This window comes from Cygnus olor, chromosome 2, assembly GCF_009769625.2.
Source record: "Cygnus olor isolate bCygOlo1 chromosome 2, bCygOlo1.pri.v2, whole genome shotgun sequence".
Classification (NCBI taxonomy): domain Eukaryota; kingdom Metazoa; phylum Chordata; class Aves; order Anseriformes; family Anatidae; genus Cygnus; species Cygnus olor.
Genome location: NC_049170.1, coordinates 42,023,651 through 42,046,416, shown reverse-complemented (window position 1 = coordinate 42,046,416; position 22,766 = coordinate 42,023,651). Strand labels below are relative to the sequence as shown.

Sequence of the window (22,766 nt, the reverse complement as noted above, 5' to 3'; positions counted from 1 at the left end):
GAAAGGAAGGAGTAAGTTATGTTATAGGCTGTCATCTTGAGTTGGAGTAGGGGCCCCATCCTTACTTCAATTCAGAAGAGCAAACAAAAACCTCGTTCTCTGCCCTCCTTTTGGGAAATTAAGAGAAATCTCGTGAAGACCATTCTCTCTCATGGATGACCTTTCAAAGATAATTAAAAACCAGAAGTAAAAAAAAAACCAAACAAAAAAAAAACAGTTTTAAGTAGTTTTCCAGTTCTCATTTTTCTACTCATCTGGCAGGAATGATAGCATGTCAGACATAAGATCTTTAGAACCCAAGAGAAGGCAAACAAATGAAGATCAAATACTTGATACTACTATTAACGTTAATAAAGCATTCCAACAGAATTTCCAAGACACATTCATATTGCTTTTGTGCCTCAAGGAGATATTTCTCATACAGAAAAAAATCTGAAAGTGATGATTTCCCAGTTAATCCATAAATAAATATCTTTCCAGAGAAAGAACACCAGTAATAATGGAAGACATTTTTGTTTTTCTGTTTTTCCTCTTCTTTAATTCAATAAATCATTTGACCACAGAAAGACATTTTCCTTTGAGATGCATTTGAAGACATTCTCAGACTGTGACTTTCTGGGCTGTAACTGAACTAATCTGTCTTGTCTTCTGTCTAATCAGACTCAGAAGGGATCCCTGAAGAGGAAGTCATCTTCCTTGTCCAAAACAAAAACAAAAAACCCAACACCTTAATACTCCAGGTCCATTCCATTAAAGATAATGATCTGTATCACCTTGCTAGTAAGCCAGAATATTGCAGCCTGCATACTTTTTCCATGTCTTTGTGATTGACTTGTGTTTGCCTTCTCTGAACGTTGGGAAGTGTTTTAATTTGCTAATAGATGGCTTTCTTCTTTTCAGCATTCTTCTGTCCTTGGCCTTGTGCTGTTCAGATTTTATTGTTTTTATTTTTAACTTTGTAGATAGCTGGAAGGTTATTGAATTTCATGTGAGTTACTGTAAAAGGAGGGAAGGGAGGCACACTTTTCAAACTGCTACTTGATTTTCATCAGCCATTCACCAGTTTATAGTGAGTGAACCAGGCAAAGGGTTCTCCTTAACAATTCTTTCTTTTGTCATCTGTTTTTGTTTTCCCATCTTTGAAACTGTTGAATACTGAATTCCATAGGAAGAACTAAGAACAGAGCTATGCCACAGCTGAAGATGAACAGTGTTAATTCACCAGCAACATTAAACTTTTTTAATAACAGCAAAGAAGCCTGTTACAAGAGAACTTTTAATTCACTGATAAGTGTATTTTAAAACTGAATAAAATAATAACAACAACTTTTCTCTTAAAATTTAATTCATGAAAATAATTCAGAAAGCTTTGACATATTTGTCTTCTAGGAGTAAGTCATTCTAATTCTTTTCCACATAAGGCAGCATAGAAATTTATTTTTTAAAAAATAATTATTTCCTCAAACAGAAATATGGCGTGACTTGGTCTTTAAAAGTTTTCTCCTTAATAAATGTTGCCTATATAGACATAATTATATTGGAACAATCATGCTTAGGTGTTGAACTCATCTTAGTTCCCCCAACGTGTTTTTCTTTTTTACTGAAGCAGGGACACGAGGCAAATGTCTTCTGGTTTTCTTTCCTAGTGAACTATTATTCCTATGAGATTTTTTGTGATCATAGTATTAAAGTAAGTCTAGTTAGCACATAATCTTTAGTGACGGTGTGGTTATAAGTACTTAAGGGATCTTACAAGGTTTTAATCCAGACTTACTCAAGACTCGTTCCACTGCTGTCTTTTGAAGGAGGCAGGTGGTGCATCTGCATGACAACATCAAGAAGAGAACTGTACATTTTTAATGGGTCCATCAGTAGTTGGTAAGACTAGATGAATTTCTGTCTGGAAAAACTATTAGGTAGTCCTGGTTTTAGCAAAAGCCTCCAAGTTTGTATCTACCCATGTGGAGAAGAAAAGGGGAAAAAAAAAAAAGTGCCTTTATTATTGTGAGATTTGAGTTGTTTCACTATTAGAGTTAATATTTTCTTATTCTAAGTTTCACTGCAGATATTGGACGGACTGATAAGCATAATGCTATGCAATATCATATGGAAATGCTTGCTCCGTGTCTGAAAGCAAGTAAACAGTATTCTCATGTGAGCACAGCATTCCATCCATCTACAGGACAACAGAAAGAAAAAACATTTATACATGGTCTAGGATTGGACAAATATTCCTGTACCAGTGCCAAAACTTGTGAACTTAATTGTAACCGATTGGGGAAATTTTGAAGGAAGTGTTGTAAAAGAATCAGTGTCGCTCAATAAGAAATAGTACCGAACTAAGTTAGTTTATTCTTTATTCTCCTCCTTGATTGTCTTCACTTTTTATTCTAGTCTGTTTGCTCTTGCTCACAGAGCACTTGTGGAAAGCGCAGAATGACGCATTATTGCTCATCAGTTAAATGCATCTTCAGTTACCTTTATTGTTATGTAGAGAAAAGGTGAAAAATGTTTAAATGTATTTTGATGCCCACCTTGCTCTTCTTCTGCAATGAACGTTTAATATTTCTATTTCCAGTTCTACAAACACATCTTAACATTAATTCTTAAACAGTTAAATATTTTGAACAATTAATTTCACAGGTGGCTGTTTGCTCTTAGTTATTCTTGTGAATAACAGATCTTGGAGCAGAAGGATTGAATGTGATTATTGTTGGTCTAGCCAACTGAATGTAGTATTTATAGTGTCAGGTAATTACTTGTGCGTGGTTAGGTTTCAAAAAGGAAATTACAGCTTATTAACTTCATTTAATTTTTGCTTCAGGAAAAACTACCCACACCATTTATACTCCTATGAACTGCAAGAATGAAAATTAATGCTTAAGGCTTGGACCTGCATTTTTTTGACTGTTGATGGCTCTTTGAAAGAGTTTTTGGGAGATAAATTTGGGAATCAAAGTGAATTCAGTTGTAATTTGAAATGTTAAATAACATCAAATTACTAAATAATAAATGTGGATAGGGGCAACTGTACAATCGTTGTGATAGAACAATAGCCAAAATGTAGCCAGGGAGGATTTGGTTTTATCTTGACTAGAGTGATGCTTGATCTAAACACAAATTCCCCATGAAATACAAAACTTAGATGCCAGGCTTTTTTTAGTTGTGGTTTTGCAAGCATGTCGAAGCATGTTTAATACCACATCTGAAAGGTCTAGTGTGGACAAGCAAGGCAAAATGCACTTTAGTGCACATTAAACTGAACAAGGAAATGCTTTGTAATCCAAAAAATAGAATTTGGGTTTGTTTATGCATGCCTAGACCAGCTTTTAAGCCCGCCTTGGGTAGGGATGACCATAGCAACATGGGATTCAATATATATGAACACTTGTAGGTCACTTTTTTTTTGCGTCCTTCACTGTACCTACAGTTCACTGTTGGCTTAGCAAGCTACATAAAACTGTTGTGTCTTGGTTCAGGTGACAGAAGGAAGCTGTACATGTAACTTCAGTAACTTCATTGTACGTGCCTCTTGATTTAATGAGGTAGAGAGACCATTTCATATAGTATCATGTGGGCAGATCAATAGTTGGAGCTTCGGTATGCTGACTGAAATTATGGTTTGCAAGCTGTTTATCCTTCCTGTATGTAGTATGTTGTTTGCTTGTACAGGTTTAGTTAACTACCCAGGGTATTGCTCCTTGTAGCTGTAGCCTGAGGCTTTCCAAGACTTTTTACAATTGAAATATGTGTTACACAGCAAATTGTAGATAACAGAGGTGTTCCCTTTTGGTATTGGAGGGCTTCTAAAGATAGTAAAGATGCTGTCTACTAAATACTGGGGCAGTTACAGTTAAAATGTCAACTTGTTTCCCCCCAGCAATCAGAGTCTCTCTTACTTTCTGGTGACTGTTCTGCAAATGGCCATCATTTAGGCAACATTTAACTTTGATTTTTTTAAATTATGTCATTATTTTGGCATCACAGTGAATTGTTATGTTGCATTTATGATACTAATGTAGGGCACTCTTACTGAATAACTTGCACATTTGCTTTAAGCAAGCTGCCACATCGAGTTTTTAGTAGTGTTGCATACTCAGTTCACTTTAAACACCATTTTGAACTTATCTCCTTTATTTTAATCTAGGGTTATTAGCATCTCCACAATCAGCACCTGGAAATTTAGACAATGGGAAGAGTGGAGATGTTAAAGGTACTGGGACAGGCGGAAGCAGAGAAAACAGCACTGTTGATTTTAGTAAGGTAAATAATATTAAATACCATAGTGTTTAGCATAGAAAAAACTGTAGCAAAAATGTGGTGGTTGTTATTGCTGTCTTAATTATGTAGAAGTTACATGCACAAGTATCAGAATGTGGCAGAGGCCAAATGTGTCAAATGTTTTAAAACTGTGTGGGACAGAACAACTTCTTTCATTTGGTGATCTCAGTATTTTAGTAACTTAACGAGAGCAACCTGTGTACTTTCTCATGCAGGGGGAGATATTTTCAGACCTGCTATAAAGACTCTTCTGAAAACAATCTCGTAGATGGTATTGCAATGGTTTCTCCTAGGCTGCTTTTTTTCTTTTTCCTTTTTTTTTTGCAAAGGGCTTTTAAAGGGGATTCATTCTATATGTTTGAGTTTGCTATGCAAAAGCTAATATTCATTAGGAACATACAGTATCTCATTCTGAATCAAATCTTGTACTACCGTAAATTCCTTCTATGTCTTTTATAATTTAAATTTGCTGGGCAAGTTGCATTATGGCTGTTATTATAAAACTCAGTCTGTAGTGTTATCTTTATTGAGCAACACTAAGAAAATTGGTTTGCCAAGTTAAATAATTATGTATAAGCAAAGGTAACTTTTACACTGTAGTTCTCATCTGATCATGGCAGGTGCCATTTATTCCTGATCCACTGTCACAGTTTTTATGTTTTTGCTTGGCCTGTCCTTCTGTATACCTGCCTTGTCTCCTGTTGGGCAGGAGTCAGCCTCCTGGCACTGTAGTTGTGGCACACTTGGTGTGGGACTCAAGAGGTTATCTGTAAGTTCTCTAGATAGCAATGTACCTGGTGCTTGTGCGTGTTTGTATAGATGTGGACAAAGAGTTCATGTGCTATACCATTTTCTAATGCTATTCTGTAATTACGTACAGAAAGAAAAGCTTAGATTTTTAGCTGTTACATTCTTCGTGGGTGAAAACATGAACATACAAATTCTCTTTCAAAATTATGGCTTTTGAATATATATGAAAGATGAAAGATTCTAGAGATGTTCAAGACCAGGTTGGATGAGCAACCTGCTGTAGTGGGTGGCATCCCTGCCCATGGCAGGGGGGTTGGAATCTGGTGATCTTTAAGATCCCTTTCAACTCAAGTCATCCTATGATTCTATGCAACTGTGGAATAACCAATTGTTTTCTAGAAACCATGTGTAATTACATGAACTCTCCTTAGTTAATTGTGTTTAATTTGTTAAGTTATGTCCTATCACAGAATGTTTGTCATAAGTAATCCTAGTAAGGTGATTATGCAGTCTGGAGTCTTTTAGAATATAATAGGTAGCAGTAATTCTAACTTCTAGAAAATAGTTCATTGTTAGTGGCTGGCTGGCTGACACTTTATAAATATGTCTGTCTTTTCTGTATTGTGGGATTTTTAATTTGCTTTTGTATTTTTCTTTGTAGCTTGAATGTCTAGTAAATACTGATAAACTAAAAATTATGTTATAAATTTCATGCTAACAAATGTAAAGGAATAAACGCTTGTTTAATTTTTGTATAAATAGGTTGACATGAACTTCATGAGGAAAATTCCTTCAGGAGCAGAAGCATCAAACGTGCTAGTGGGAGAAGTAGATTTTTTAGAAAGACCTATTATTGCTTTTGTGAGGCTCTCCCCTGCTGTGCTTCTCTCAGGTCTCACAGAGGTTCCAGTTCCTACACGGTAAACAAATGCCTGGAAAGTCTGGCTTTACTTACATTATAAATTAATATTATTTAAGAAATTAATAATACTGAAGTTCTCAAATAGTCTACTATTTTTATACGCACTCCATAATCTCAGGAAATCTAGACTTCTGCTTAACATGATTACAGGTTGTTGGTCATACCTCAGTACTAGCGGAGAGAACTTATTTTTTGTGCACATTGATTCATTCGACTGTTATGTGGTATTTGACAAAAATTTGTAAATATATGGGTTCGATATTTTTGTTAAAAAATGAGTAAAATGCTTGTTTATTTTTCATTGTTTTCAACATATATGCTATAGGGAAAGGCAAAAAATAATCTTCATGGTGTTCTCTTAAGTGGATGTGAGAATTTTCAGAGGGTAGTTGACAGTAGTGCTTGTAATTCCAAAATTTCTGCAAATGTTATTTTATTAATTCACCTAAAATTATCCTGTCATAAATTTTCAGAATGCTGGAGGCTGATAGATTTTGAAATAGCACGCTTTATTCTGAAGATACAATCTCAGTTTTGGTTAGGGTAGTCAAAAAAACAAACAAACAAACATTGAGCTTTTCATTTTGTGAAACGAAAGTGCTACTTTTTCAAATGTGTGGTACTTGGGAAATTCATTTACATGGCCTGTAGTAAGAAGGCTGTAAAAAGAATTACTGCAGTTCACTGTTTATAAATTCTAAAGGATACAAACCAAAGTACTAGTTCAAAGAACAAAAAAGTGCTAATGATGATTGTGAGTGGAAATTGAGGCTGTCTGGTAAGACATGCTGTGACCCACCCCCAGATTAAATTTCCCTCCTAAAATGTCACTTTTACCTTCTTAGGTGTCCAAAATATAGAATCCCTTCCCTTCCACTGACACAGGACCAGGGTATGTCTGAGTATGCCCGATGTGTTGCTTGAAGTATATCCATGTATCTGTTATATGATGTACCTGTTGACAGAAATTGAGGGGTGTTTGACTCCTATGCGAGAGGTGATCATTGGAGGGGCTATAGCAGGTCATAATGCTCCTAGGCCCTACAAGGTCTTTGCCAGTGACAATGGCAGAAAGATGTATATAATTCAGAAGAAATATTCATTGGGCTCTAGCCTCTGCATTTCTTCTCCATTTATAGCATTAGGAAGTTGGAAAATTAGGCTTAATTAAGATTTCAGAGTAATCGTGGTTCTGGATTTCAGTTCTAGTAATGACTTTGAGGTGAGTCTTTTCTTAGTTTTACAGCAGTCTGTAAGACCTGAAATGGGAAGGAAAACATTTTTACTTCACCACCAAATTTTCTTGAAAAATTGGTTTGAAAAAAGAAGTCTCCGAGTATATTCAAAGGAGCCAGCCCTATTATCTCTATTGTTTTCTCCACAGATTTTTGTTTTTGTTACTGGGACCAGCCGGCAAAGCTCCACAGTACCATGAAATTGGAAGATCGATAGCAACACTGATGACAGATGATGTGAGTGATGTATTTTACACATCTGTAGTTAAAGAAGACTAGAATAATGTATTAACTGACTGTAATAAATGTATTTTGGAATGACAGGTTAAAGAAAAGGAACCAAACTAGCTAAATGTAGAACAGTAGAAACTTATTTCTTGTGTTAGTGACTTACAAAATGGTAAATTATTTTTTCCCCTTGCCTTCTGCTTAGAAATGCTACGTGTATTTCAGAAGAGATACTTGAGCTTTGCTTTACAGATTTTATTTTTATGTCAAATTAGGAAATAAAACTTTTAAATAGAACTGCATCTGATATGAATCAGTATAGTTGTCAAAAATGACAGCAAACTGCACAAGTGTTCAGGACAGAAAATTTTAGAATGTGTTCAATTGAGTCATCACAGGTATTTTTTATCAAAGCCAGATCAAATACTTAATGTTAGAATTTTACTAGGAATTTGTAGTCATATGCTTAGAGCCTTGGTGGACAATTTTAAAGAGCACAGGGGAACCAGAACTCTAAAACGGTCATCATTTTACTGATTAAAAATAGGATGTTTTAACTCTGCCTTTGCATACAGCGCCACCTGCTGAATTGCTCATAAATATTAGAATTTCTACTAAGTAACCCTAATAATTCTTCACTCTAGAAAAAGAAACCTGTGTTTGGAAATTTAAATCCAACTGTTCATTTCACAGTTGGCAACTAATCTACAGTATAGTATTTGTACAGCATAAGAACTGAATATTCAAAATTTTAGTTACAGCTTCTAATGTTTTAGGTGGGCTGATTTTTGGAATACTGTAGATCACTGAAGAAAATTAAAAAAATATATAAAAATTGGTGGTCTTAAAAGACCTGAAAACCTAAATAGTCGTAAAAGATCTAATTTATAATCGGAAGACTTAATTGTCAGGCCTTTGGAGATAAACATTTTATGCTTCAGCATGTGCAAAAAACAATTTAGAATCATCTTCTCCAGTCAGTTTAATAGCAAAGCTATCATTTCCTTTCCCTGTTTAAAAAGCATTTTCAAAATTCAGAGATGGTTTTGTTTAAATGCTACCTGTTTGAAATTGTCAATTCAGAGAATTCAGAGTTTGTGGTGTTGTGGCTGTGATAGGACTAGGTTTTTCTTGAGTAGAAAGGGGCTTGCTTTCTCATGCCTTTTAAGATAGATTGAGCTAGAGGATCTACAAATGAAATTTTTATTCTTAATCAAAAAGAAAAAAACAAACTTGTGTTTTGGTTTAAAGCTTGTTCAAAGGTGCTTTTTCATCCTCACTTAGCACAGTACAGCAACACAGTGACTGTAGGGCAGAATTGCTCAAGCAATAGTACATCAATTTGATTTACTCAATATTGAAGATTACCTTCTTAATCAATTTTAGAAATAAATTCCTTGTGAGTTTGAAGATAAAGCATCCTTATTTTATGTTCTGTAAGGGTGTGCATACAGGTAATTCTTAATGCAAAAATATGCAAGTAATGAAGAAGCCTAACTATGGAGGACTTTTAAAAATTTCCCATGCCTTAAAAAAAATAATAAATCACGTGTTCTTTTTAATCAGTTCATCTTTCAAAACAAAAAAAAATTTCAAAAAGCTGCATGTTTTCTCCTTGTAGGTTTTCCATGATGTTGCCTATAAAGCAAAAGACCGAAATGATTTGTTATCAGGAATTGATGAATTTTTAGACCAAGTGACAGTCCTACCTCCAGGAGAATGGGATCCATCTATACGAATTGAGCCACCAAAAAGTGTTCCTTCCCAGGTAAAAAAAAAAAAAAAAAAAAAAAAAAAAACACACCACCAAACCTCCATTATAGGGCTCCCATGCATTTCCAAATGCAAGTTAATTGTGCATTGCATGTTAACTTCAGTTAAGCATCAAGAAGACCCACACAACCATTTGGAAGAAAAAGTAGATCATTCATCTAACCAGAAAACTGATCCAAAACCTTTTTTTTTCCATTTTTTTAAAGTAAATTTTATAGTACTGGGTCTGGCCAGTATGGAGTTAACCTTCCCCACAGCAGCACATACAGTCCTGTGTGCTCTGCACTTGTAGCTAGAACAGCACCTATATATCACCAATGTTTTGTTTATTGCTGAGAAGTGCTGGCACAGCATCAAGACTCTCTCCACCCCCAGGGCAATGGGCTGGAGTTGGGCAAGAGGTGAGGAGGGGACATCACCGGGGCAGCTGACCTAAACTGACCAAATGGATATTCCATACCATATGTCACACTCAGCAATAAAAGCTGGGGAAGGAGAAGGAAGGACTCATGTTATGAAAGCATCTGTCTTCCCAAACAACTTCTATGTGTACTGAGGCCCTGCTTCCCAAAATGTGGCTGAACAATGCTTGCTGGTGGGAAGTTGGGAGTAACTATTTTCTCTCCTTGATTCTACGTGGTCTTTGCTTATTTTTTTTCCTCTTTCCCCTTAATTATCCTTATCTCAACCCATGAGCCTTTTTTCATTATATTTTCTCCTCTTCTTTGAGCAGTGTAGTGGAGTTTAGTTGACTGTCATGAAACCACCACATGTATTTATTGTAATTCCTTTTGTAATACTGAAATGAAGCTGTCTGAGATGGAGAGTTGATCCAAAATTGTACTTGGGTTCATATTATAAAATTTATTAATCTAACAATGATCAGCAAGAATATTGTAATTCTTATCAAAAAACACACCTTTATTTGCATGCAGCATTGATTGAAAATAAGTTTTAATGTGTATTGGTTAGCAAATAATGTTTACAGAATGTTTATGAAATAGATAAATGTGTCTGGTTGTGCTACAAGGCTTAGAACTGAGAGCCAGGGTGAGACCTTAGTGGCCTCTGACTTCTTCCCTTTCTCCCGCTTTATCACTGAGGGAAATTCCTGCCACAGGGATCAGAAGTGCGGAGAAAGACTGATACTCTTTGTTCATAAGGCTGATGCTGGTGTTGAATTATGTGATTATTTAGGGAAGTGGTTGGAATGGAAGGGGGGACAGCAGTATAGCTTACCTCATGAGTAGTGTGAGGCGAGCAATTAATTTGTTGCCTGAACAAGCAAGGCTAAGTGTTTATTTTTTCTGGAATGCAAGTTTGGTTGAGAAATTTACGACGAGATGGTGAGCTTGCTGAAAAGAGGAATGACTTTTCATTTGTACTTGTACTAAATACTGTATTTTGTTAGAGAGTGAGGTCAGTTTCTGTTACAAGCTGGCGGCTTCTGCTCTGGAAATGACTGACAGAAAAATCTTAAGATTTCTAGGCCACATGGCTGAGCCTATACTATGTCTTGAAAAGGCAGACTCTGTTTCATCATGTCTCAGGGGAGATAACTCTTTTAGAAAGGGAAGATTAGTACTGTTGTGCAAGGCATTAAGATCTTTTTGAGAGTGTTGCACAGTTTTGGTCATCTGTATTCAATAAAAGAGGAATTTGGCAAATGGAGAGCTGCTGATAAGCTGGGATTCTGAAAAAGGCTGGAAGGCAAGTCTCTGTACACTCTGCTTTTGCACTAAAAAGTATAATTTAAAGTATGTGTTTGTCTTGTGTGGTTTTTGTTTTTTTCCTTCTTTAGGAGAAAAGAAAGATACCTAAGTTTCCAAATGGATCTACTCCTACAGGAGAGACTCTTAAAGAAGAAGGCCATCATGCTGGACCCGAACTTGAGAGAACCGGAAGGTGTGTTCACTTCCCTAAATACTAGCTACCACAAAGAAATAAATGTGATAAATCTTCATAGCTTTATAGCTTTTAATGATGGCATTTAAACATCAAAAAAAAAAGAAAAATATTGTATGTGTCAGAACGCATCTGTTTTCCTTTTCAAGTGTTGGATTCTTGCCTATAAATGGCAGTCTGCTTAAAGCATTTTCAAGCCTGTGGCAGTGTTTCTCAACACATTTGTGAAGGATTTCTTATAAGATGCTGCTTGATTTAACTAACTGACTTTTAAGTGTTGAGTTTTAATTTTTAATTATCAAGAGCATGCAATTATCATAATTATACCAGGAATATACAATTTTCAGTATTGGGCTAGGTACTAAAAATTTCAGTTAATACAAATCTGTTTTATTAAACATGTATGAAGTGGAATAACAAGGAATATAAAGTGGCAAAGAATACTGTTTTTGGTTGTTTCTTTTAGATCTGAAATAAAAATCAAAGGAACTTTTCAGTTGAGTTGCATTACTATTCTGTTCTGAAATACTTGCCAAAAAAACACCCCACCTCTCTAACAGTGGAAATGCAACTGAATAGGACTACATGCTAATATTGCATATTAGAAATTATATCAACTGAGAAATTCTGGAGAAGATGTATAAAGTTATTATCCCCAAAATGATAAACTTCTAAGTGATTTGCATTTTTCTCATACCTTTGCAAGAAGGAATTATAAGCGTTGTTTTAATTTTTACCATTTTAGCTTCATCATACTCTTATCTTGCCTTTTTGCAGATGGTATAGGGAACAAAAGTTCATTTCTACCCACAGAATTATCTTTAAGTAGCTAAAACTTGTTTTTTTCCACAGGAATGGAAAATTTTGTTAAGGCTTTTATGTATAATTCACAATAAACCCATTTTTTCCTAGTTACAAATTTTACTTAGTATTTTAGTTTTGAAAATTTTGAGAAGCTGCAAAAAAAGCCTTTTAATTTCTTGCTAATAACTTACCCACTTGAACCGATTTATATATATTTGTTTTTGTATTTCCGTTTAGAAAATATCTCCATACTCCAAATGTTACACTGTTAAGTAAATATAGGTTTGTTCATCAATATAGAGAATTCAGATAAAAAACAAAGCTACAACTGCTTACTGGAGTAGTGATATTGAAATGTATCAATGCAATGATTTTGGTTGAAGCATATGTCTCTTGTTCCTTGTTCTGAATTTCATAAGCCAGATTTAACTTTAAGCATAATTAAGGTATAGATATTTGTAAAGATATTTTTTCAGTATCTAGCCTGTTATATGCAAAAATTCCTAGCCAGCTTTTAAAAATGTGGATGACCTGATTGATGATACTTTGGAAAAATAATTAATTGGAATAGATAAGATTCTCACTTATATTTTAAACTGTGTTATGCTTTAATCTGGATTATAAAATAGCTAATTTTGTGCTGGCAATAGGCACTGGCAGTCTTGTGTAGCCCATAGTTTTGAACTAGCTAGAATCCTTTAGTGTACAGTTTGACGAGTTTCATCTCACCTATTTAGGCTTTTTGGTGGTTTGATACTTGACATCAAAAGGAAAGCACCTTTTTTCTTGAGTGACTTCAAGGATGCATTAAGCCTGCAGTGCCTGGCCTCGATTCTTTTCCTATACTGTGCCTGTATGTCTCCTGTAATCACTTTTGGAGGGCTCCTGGGAGAAGCTACACAAGGCAGAATAGTGAGTACAAAAAATGGTAGTGGCCAGGCTTTTAGACCTTCAGAGGCAAGTCACTGTGTGCATTTGTCTCGTTTCTTTATACTTGTATTTGAAGAATTTACCCACAGCACTTGATTAGCCTGCCCCAAAGCAGATCTTCCCCAAAAGGTAATTGCTGTGGAAAATGTGGGGAATCCATGTGAACAGGAGAAGATGCACAGTGGAGGTAAAAATTAAATAAAATAAAAAATTTTAAATGTTTATCCTGCCATATTGGATGAATAGCTTCATGAATTGAGAAAAGGCATTGCCTTCTTTTTGGCTACTTGAAAATAATGAATAGCAGTAAAGGTGCACCATCCCACTAGGCCTACTTTAGGCAAAATCAGAGGCTCAAGGTGGACAGCCAAGAATGTGTACTGGCCTTGAGTAGTAGGCCTATGAGGATGATAATGCCTACAGTGTTATGGGTAGCAGTCAATTCTGTATTTAAGTAATGGACAGGATATATGTGTTTGCTTTTGCTAATGGTATGTTGTTATCAATTGCAAAAAAATAAAAATCAAAAAAAAAAATTGAGCAGAAAATACTCTTCACTGTAAATGACTTGAATATTGACCATAAATATTTGGTAGTGTTATATTTGGCAGTATGCAACACCAAAACCTTATTAAAACAAATGTTTGGTTGCACTTTAGTTTTTGGACAGGGAAATAATACTTCTGTCAGCAATGTTAAATACTCTGTGTCCATTGGTTTGTGAGTAAACTAGTTTGAAGTGTATTTTCTGGTTTTAAATCTTTTGCAAAGAACCAAGGCTTCTCTCCTTTTGGGGAAGGGGAAAGATAAATTTAGGAATGTCCTTTACAAAGTTTAAGAATCTGGTAAAGCTTATGCTATAAAGTTCTTCATGATACTTCTTAAATCAAGTTCTTAAGCTTGTACTGTGTTACCGTTTAGTTAACTTTTCTCTCTTTCAAGTAATGCTGTTGACTTGGATATTTGTTTATTGATGTAGCTCTTCAAGCTGATAGCAAATACAGAAATAAGTTATCTTTTCTGTGCACTGTTCTTGCCACTCAATGTAAGAATGGGTTTCCTTGTGGTTATCAAAATGTTGATGTAATTTATGAATGTACCTTTTATGACTATGAAAATATGCTTCTCTTAAAGCTTGATTCTTAAATACCTTCTTTCTTTTAGCTATCTGGAATTGTTTGTGGGTTTGTTCCTGCCTTCAGATACTTGGTGTGCATCATTGAATATAAAATTTAGTTACTGAACACACATGTTCAAGCACAGTAGCTGACATTGTAAGGTACACAATTTGTGTTTGAAACCTTTCCTCACATTCCCAGAGGTCATCACCTCCACAGTACTCCTGTCCCTGCCACCTTGACTGACAGCCCCAAGGTTAATGCATTCACTAAACCAGTAGTTCAAAGGTAATAGCTAAGCAAGAGACGGGGTTTATATATTTTTTTTCTGACGTAATTAACCAAGGACTCATGTTTTTTATTTTTAATAGCTCCAGTTCAGCAAACCCTTTTGACCTATTTTAGATGCTTTCCTGAATTGGGGCTTAAGTTTGCATAATTTTTCTTTTCTTAATCTTGCATAGTTGCAAAATAGCAAACAGCTGCAAATTCCCCAGCGAACCCTTTAATCTGCTAATTCTTGACTTTTCATAGTTACAGGTGGTGTAGTTAACTATTTTAAAGTAACTTTAACACCATTTTAGGATCTAGAAAGCCCTGCACGTCTCTTGAGGTGCATTGTAACATTTCTTCTTAGCAGAAAATGTTATCTTAGAAAATGCAATTCATCGAAGAAAAATACTTATTTCAGTTCTCAAAAAGAAATGCATTACCAGGTGGGACATTGGTTTACAGTTCATCTATTTATGGTGTCACATATACATAAACCAATATTGTTCAGTAATATCCCCTGCACCACCTCCTGTCAGTTGTTATTTTTTTGTAATGCTTGGTTGACTGATGCAGGTTTGATGCAGCACACTGTGTCATGTTTTGGTACAGGTATGTTGCAATTTTTTTTAGAGAGACAGATAATTCCTTCCATACACTACATAATTTTATTTTCTATTTGTAGTAATTGTTGGCATGTTTTTCCTCCATAACTCGCAGGACTAGTAACTTGTTCTCATGGTTTTGGATGGCTTTATGTTTCTCGGGAGTGAAGCTTTCCAAATCTTTTGTCCATGGTATTGTTACTGCAAAACAATGTTAAATTATTCTTGTGTCTCAAACACTAATATTAATTGTAGTGTTTTTACATCTTGTCTTGTTTGTACATTAATGCATCTTAAAACTGTGTTTATGCAGATGTGGCGCTAAATGCTAACCTGAAAGGCAGCATAGTAAAAGCAGATTCTTTTCCCCCCGAACAGAGTGCAATAGAATCTCTCTTTGGAGCCTCGTTAACTGGGATTGCCTATTCTCTCTTTGCTGGGCAACCTCTTACTATTTTGGGGAGCACCGGACCAGTTCTAGTATTTGAAAAAATATTATTTAAATTTTGCAGGTAAGTAGTGATATTTTTATTAGCTTGATACACTTTCTCACTTTCCAGCCTGTTAGAATAGCTGTAACTGAAAGCAGATGTGTTCGAAATGGATGATCATGAAGATGTAAAGACAGCAGCAAGAGATGGAGATGTGCATGTGGTTTGGCAAAGCTTTGAGTTGCTTGTGCCTTAATGAGAAAATCAGTGATGAAGTGGATAGGACTTAAATAGTATATTCTAACTATGTGGAGATGTTGGCTTTGATTCTGCAAAGGTAAACAGGGATTGAGCTGCTCTCCTGGAAAAACCATCCAGGTACTTCTGGAGAGAGCATTCCCATGATGCTTCCTGAGGCAGGTAGTTGCGCCCTCAATCCTAGAAACACCTTGCAGTGTTGTTCAGCTCTGGTGGAAGATGAAACAGAAAAGTTTGTGTTTTAGTCAAAACTGACATCAAGGAAACATTGTGAATACCTAGAACTTGGCCTCATTATCCATTTTCAAATATAGTATGGTAGAGGTTATTTTAGGCTCAGCTAAGACTTTTTTTTTTTCACAGGGATTATGAGCTTTCCTACCTCTCCCTACGAACTAGCATTGGTCTGTGGACTGCATTTTTATGCATAGTGCTTGTAGCAACAGATGCCAGCAGCCTTGTCTGTTACATCACTCGATTTACAGAGGAAGCTTTTGCAGCGCTTATATGCATCATATTTATTTATGAGGCATTGGAAAAGCTTTTTCATTTGGGAGAAATATATGCCTTCAATATGCACAATAATTTGGATAAACTGACTTTATATTCGTAAGTATTGAGTTTCTATTTGTCAGTAAAATACATAGATAAAATGTTTATATTATAGTGGCATATCATTTACCAACTGTGGTGGGTGCCTCTTGGTGGTAGGGTAGGAGGAATGCTGGGGGTGGTAGGAGCATGAGAAACTTCAGAAAAATTCTATTCAGGATGCCGTGGAACTGAATTTTTTGTGTTAGCTATGGGTGGTTGGATGGGATAAGGGACTGTGACAATGCCTGTTTTATCTGCAGCCTGATTAAAAGTCAGCATGTGCCATTAGCTGAGTTCTGCCAGGAGTTCTGCCTCACCACTTCAAGAAATCATGATGGTTTCCCCCACCTGGGTGAGAATTATTTCCAGGCAGCTGAGGCATGGAGAGCTTCTTCAGCTTGTCTGTGCTAGGAACAGAGTTAACATCTTTAAGCACTGTTCCTTCCTACTGCAATTATGGGGATACTTGACTTTTTAGAATTTACTTTTTATAAGAGAGGAAAATAATAAAAAAAAAAAAAAAAAAGAAACCGTTTTTTGTATTTCCTGCCTTAGTAAAGCTACTATCTCTTTTCATCATCATAATTAGCAGTAAAACTATCAATATGAAAGTAACTTCATTTCATTTAAGGAATATAATATATTTAGGTATATCTTTTTACATTTGATTTATGGGAATTGTGCATCTTACCTACTTTTTAGTGTGAATCTGTACTGTTTAAAATAGTTCACTTACACTGTGAAATCATCACTGAGTAGTTGTCATACCACGTGTCTTGATGTCTTATTTATTTTTATGTGTGTGTGTGTATATATATATATATATATATATATATATATATATATATATATTATGATCTGCTGCTTTGTCTTTTGCTCCTCAGTGTGCAGTTTTCAAGCTTAGGGTACAGTTTCATGAAATGTGATAAATCGACTTAACAGCTCACACCTGCTGGGAGGAGGAAATCCTGCTGTTAGTGGGAAAATCTGCTCAGTTCTTAGTTCAAACCAAATCAGAATCAAAGTTTTTCCTTGATTCATCAGCAACACACAATTACCTGACAATCAGTTATCCATACATTTAGCATTAGTAAGACAGTGGATAAACTGCAATGCTAGACACTTAAGAAATACTAGTAAGAACCGACACATTTCTAAGTCATCTTCTATTACTAATCCCCAAAAGGTCTTAATCATGCCCACACCAATATTTACCCTCCAACCCCAGACATTTGGGTTATGGTCACATGCTCTTCGAGGAGTACAGGTTCTGCTGCTAGTGCTTCCCTCTTGTTGGACGTGTGGGTGCCCCAGTTTTACTTGTGCCTGTGTGGCTCTCTACAGTCTGCTAAGTCACATCCTGGTCAGAGCTCTCTTCAAGGTGACATCCAACATCCATACACCTGAGGTGGGAGTCATTGCCTGTACCCTGCACTGTCAGTCCCTAGCTGGAGGGCAAAGTGGCTGGCAAACCCACTAGTGGGGTGGCTCTGCCTGGCCAAGGCAGTGGTCACGATTATGCACAGGGAGACTTCTGGTGGTGTCAAACCAGATTTCAGCTGTTGTGTTTCCACTCCAGGATCTTGTCACTTTACAAATATTCATGCTTCATTAGCATTTATTTCCAGGATATTTTATTTATTGGTTTGATTTCTTTCCAAAAGTCATTTTTTAGTTAATCTGTTTAAGCCAGCTGATGGTCTGCATCCTCCTCTTCAACATGATTGCTTCTGGGCATCCACCATCTCAGACTGCTGCTTGTATTCCATTCATACATGGTATTTTCACTCCCTTTCTTGTCTTAACAGCTGTCCATTTATCCAGGCCATTTTGTCATGAGCAGGCCAGTGGGCAATGCAGCTCACTAGGTCCTTGGGGAGCACATTAAATAGGCCAGTCGGTAACTGGGGGCCTGTAGGTCTTCTTCTGACCCTTGCCACATGACTGTCTGCTGCGCTATGTGCATATGCCCATTGGGGTGCAGAAAGGAAGGAGTGATGTCTCCTTGGTTCAGCTTTATGTGGAGTCATGCTTGTCATTTTGGGTATTCCACAAGCTTCAATTTTTTTTGGTTTGATTTTCTATTGGAAAGCTGTAGGAAATCTGACCTTTTAAAAGTGCTTTTTTTTTTTTTCCTGTTCCCTTGGAGCGTAATCTTCTAAGTGATCCAGAAGACAGTTTCAAATACTCTTAGGCATTCTGTTTATTTCTTTTTCCCAGATTTCCACTTATCTACTTGGTGGCATTCTTTTATTGTGTTTGTTGAGAAATTTGTTGATCTTCCTTCAGCATTCTTGTTCATGTTACTGCCTTTAATGATTAAAGCTGCTTTCTTTGCCTCTCATCATACTGTTGCAATTCCTTTCTCAAGTTACTCTGTTTGTGACTACTTTATGTGAGTTACTTCTTTTCAATCTTCTGTTTTCTTTTGCTGTTACTTTAGAATTCAGTTACCAAAAGACAGTATATTTACATCCTAAGTTTCCTCAATACTGTGCTTTGCAAATTACATTGGTTTTGTCCATACACATCTTGTGCATTTTCCTTCTAGTCCTTCATGCTATTAGGATGCAAGTTTTACCTTCCAGAGTTCTTTGTTTGTTTTTTCAGTTTTGCGATGGATTTCGTTAAAAAAAAAAAAAGTTTCACCTGAGACTTACTTCTAGTTAATTATCTGATTCTCTTCTTCTACATAAATACTTGCATATTAAACTTAGTTTGGTGTACTTCAGTAACTTTATTTGAAAACAGCTCGTTAAATCAATATTCAGTGTGTTCTTTTACTGATGTGTACTGCTGTCAACCTGTCCAACAAAATTCTGTAGGCCAACAAATTTGTGAACCATTGCAGTAGACAGGAGCACTTTTACTTGTACATAAAGTTAATAAAAACAGATATATGCAAATGCTTTAAATATGTGACATTTATGTTTTTACATCTTCATTTAGCCCATTGCATACTCAAATTGTGTCTAAATTTAGGGTGACCACTTTTGGTCATGTGTTGATCAGAAGGCATGCAAAATAGAAGATAAATGGCTGGGTACCAACATTTCTGAAAAGAAATGGTTCAGAAACTTCTAGAGGCTAGTGACATGCCTGGTCTGAAAAAAAGGGGATGTTGAAACCGAGTCTTTGACGACAGTTTTCTAAATGCAGTGGTTCCAGTCTCTGTTCTCTCTTACGTTGGTGTACAATGGTAGGAACTGAATTTTGCCTCACTGTGGGATGGTATGCTGTATAGAAATCTGAAGACCTCAATTTGTACACAGTCACGGAAACCTATTTGTGTCTAGAAAACTTTATGTGGAAATTTTTATAAATAACACAGTATATTTTTGTTTACTGATGTTGTAAGGTGGTGGTGTTTGGATTTTTTTTCTTCTTTGATTCACAGTATATAGATATCTGCATATATCATCTATTTCATTTTATTTTCAGGTGATATTATATTTAAAAACTGGCAGATCAGTCACATATTTAAGTCAATGTCTTTTCTGCTTCTAATTCTTTAAAATACATAGATTGGATTTTGTCCAATCTGTAGAAACTCCTGTGCATTCATTTCTTTGCAACACCTTTATCTCCTTGCCACCTCCTCCATGGGAAAAAAATGTAATTCATTTCATGTCAGCCTTGTGCTTTGCTCGTTTTGTAGAAGGCTGGGATAAACTCTGGCTTAAACTCCTCAGGATTTTTTGAAATTACTTAAGATCAGTGTGTTTGTCATTTATGTGCTTAAAAGCTTATCGTTTTTTCACTCTTTCTTTCTTTCTTCCTTTCAGATGTGTGTGCTCTGAGCCTCAGAACCCCAGCAATGAAACCTTGCGGATTTGGGGGAAAATGAATAAGTCTGTGGAAACTATTGTATGGAGTAACCTTACAGTATCAGTGAGTATCTAAAAGTTATATATCTATATGTATAAAAACTACAACAACAAACAACCACACAGTACTGGTCTTTGTTAATATATTTCATCTGGTTTCTTTCTCACTTTGAGCAAGGACTGGTTTCTTAAAAAATGTGTTTTGAATACTTTTATTCCTCCAATAATGTTTTAAGCAGTCATTGTACTGTTTTAGATAAATGATTCCATGACATTAAATTGTAGTATTTTAAATGGCTGCCTGAGGTAGCCACTTCAATACTGGTAGACAGAGCAATCTTCTTTCTGAAATGCAGATGAATGTGATGAGCTGAATAAAAAGAGGATATACTTTCTTTCAATTTCCTGCAAAGGATGGATAAATATTTTTTATAAGATGTGAAGACGGAACTTGAAGTTAAAATATGCCAGCAGACACATTTCTTAAGTTGATGTTAGATATTGGTATAAAACTCACAACAGAGGTAAAGTGAGCAAGTACCTAAAAATTGATTATTTGGAAAACTGAAGGTTAAAAAAAGATGGGAGGGCTGTTTGAAAGACTAAGCCTTAAAGCATTACTTTCTGAACTTGATATTTTGCAGCCACATCTGTTTACTCTTGCGTCCTGGCACCTGGTCTGCACCCACATTTTGTATGATTTAGATCTGCTGTAGATTTTGCATTGCATTTGCTAGCTTTGTATGCCTCTGTAAGCCTTCTCAGAATATATAAAATTAAGATACCTGTGTCTGGGCTCTTCTTGTGTCTGAGCCTAGAGGCTCACACTGAAATTAGGATGTGTTGTGTACAGCAAAAACACTATTAAAAGCCTCAGTGTTGTACTAGAGTTTTAGCAGTAGTGTTTTCTACGTACTAGCAATGGCTCCTAGTCTGCCATAATTACCTAGGAAGGCAATTTCTGCCTTCTACCCAGAAGGTAATTTGTTATAAATACTTTAGATTTATTTGTTTATTTTATATACTTTTTTTCTTGAATGTTTTTTTCTTCCCATGGGCAGAACTGATCCAAGACTTTGTGGTGCTTACAATCAAAATTGGTAGTTAATGGGGAGAATTTTTTTCATAGATTACTTAAAAAAAAAAAAAAAAAAATTAGCCTGTGTAAGGACTAGACTGCTCCTTCCAGCTATTTGCTCAATTGGCTTGTTCATTCCTGGTACTCTGTGTCTGCTTTTAATTCTTCACTTGGCATTTCACTGAGTCTTTTGGGTAGGGGTTATCTAAGGATGTTTTTCTTTTTCATTTTTTTTATTTCACTAATTTCTGTTATTTATTTTTTTACTTTGCCAGAATTTTTATTTCTACCAATTGGGTTAATCTCATTTTGAAAGAATCTTTTTTTTTCTTTCCTTTAACTGTATGAGGACAAAACAAACTCAAGACTAAAGACGTGGCAGAAACTGGGGAGATCTCATGTTTATGTTCATCAAATTGAAAGTTGATGTAGAGTAGTCTGCTTTCCTGGATTTAGTCCTCAACGTTTATTTACACATTCAGTCTTGTGGTGCTTTGAGAAAGAGAATAGAAATGAGGTGAATGTAAAAGATGAATGTTGGGGCATCTTGCAGCATTTTGTAATTCTGAAATGAGTAATTGTTACTGTAGCTCTTCTGCAACTGACAGTATACAAACCTTTGGCATTTCAGGATGAGGTGCTGATGGAGGAAAGAAGGAACCTCCTTTTGGATATTGTGGACGTTTTCATGTGTGTTTTCTATTGATAGGGTTACAAATTAGGTTGAATATTGTAACTGACTAAAAATTTAAGGATTTTCTCTCTTTGCAGGAATGTTTAGAATTTCATGGTGTGTTTCATGGATCAGCTTGTGGCCATCATGGACCATATATTCCAGATGTTCTCTTCTGGTCTGTCATATTATTCTTTACAACGTTTTTCCTCTCCTCTTTCCTTAAGCAATTCAAGACCAAACGCTATTTCCCAACTAAGGTAATTAAATACGACTGTTACTTTGTACTAAATAGATCAGTATAACTTAGCAGAGTTTATTTTTTTTAATTTTGCTTCAGAACTTTGTTCTGAGAGTATAGCTTTAACCCATTTTTTAAGACAGAAAAGAGATTAAAAACAAAATTAGCTAATAATTCAGAAGATTAAGACATTTTAGAATTTTGTTACAAGAAAAAAGAGTAGAATTTTCAGCACTAAATTTCTTTTACTCTAAACATTAGAATACCTAAGTGTTTGTCTTTCCATATTAATAGGTATTGCCAGGTATCATCTGGAGTGATTAATTTCACACAGTTCCCTCTCAACTAGTTGTACAGAACAATTGATTGCTTTGTCTAAGCCTATAATGTCAGAAGAGTTCTGAGTGGTTCCTGAGGGAATGACTATTTCTAACAGATGTTAATACAATGATTAAAATTTATTGGTTATCCTTGGACTTACTTATACTAGCCAAAATAAAGGGAGTAGATTTTTCTCTGAACCTCAGCTCATACCTACAGTGTGTTCCTAATACTTAAGAAAGTCATCTTTGAGAACAATTCAGTGGTTTTACTGAATTAAGCTACAAGAGATTAGTTGTGATGGCCCAGCCTCTTAGTAGGCCAGAGAGAACAAAGATGGGAAAGGAGTTAATTTGGAGCAGTCTGTTTCTTGTGGTAGTTAAATTTAGATGAGATTATCAGATCAACAGTTGTATAGAATAATCACCTTCTCCAACTTCATACTATTCTGGCAGGCAGCTAAAATATAAAAAAAGGAAATAAACATGATATTCAGTGGTGTAGTAGAATATAAATAGACTT

At 35.6% G+C, this 22,766-nt stretch overlaps 1 protein-coding gene across 9 annotated transcripts in view; it reads left to right on the top strand.

Annotated features, from left to right (window-relative positions):
- The window catches only part of SLC4A7 (solute carrier family 4 member 7), a 136,686-nt gene that overhangs the window by 101,709 nt on the left and 12,211 nt on the right, over positions 1 to 22,766 (top strand). For all 9 annotated transcript variants that reach the window (XM_040546459.1, XM_040546460.1, XM_040546453.1 and 6 more), the window contains 10 exons: positions 4,148 to 4,263; positions 5,794 to 5,951; positions 7,338 to 7,425; positions 9,038 to 9,184; positions 10,991 to 11,094; positions 12,636 to 12,810; positions 15,200 to 15,333; positions 15,874 to 16,119; positions 19,890 to 19,995; positions 21,781 to 21,942. In XM_040546459.1, the coding sequence (XP_040402393.1) occupies positions 4,148 to 4,263; positions 5,794 to 5,951; positions 7,338 to 7,425; positions 9,038 to 9,184; positions 10,991 to 11,094; positions 12,636 to 12,810; positions 15,200 to 15,333; positions 15,874 to 16,119; positions 19,890 to 19,995; positions 21,781 to 21,942 (1,436 nt within the window). The remainder of the gene's footprint in view (positions 1 to 4,147; positions 4,264 to 5,793; positions 5,952 to 7,337; positions 7,426 to 9,037; positions 9,185 to 10,990; positions 11,095 to 12,635; positions 12,811 to 15,199; positions 15,334 to 15,873; positions 16,120 to 19,889; positions 19,996 to 21,780; positions 21,943 to 22,766) is intronic.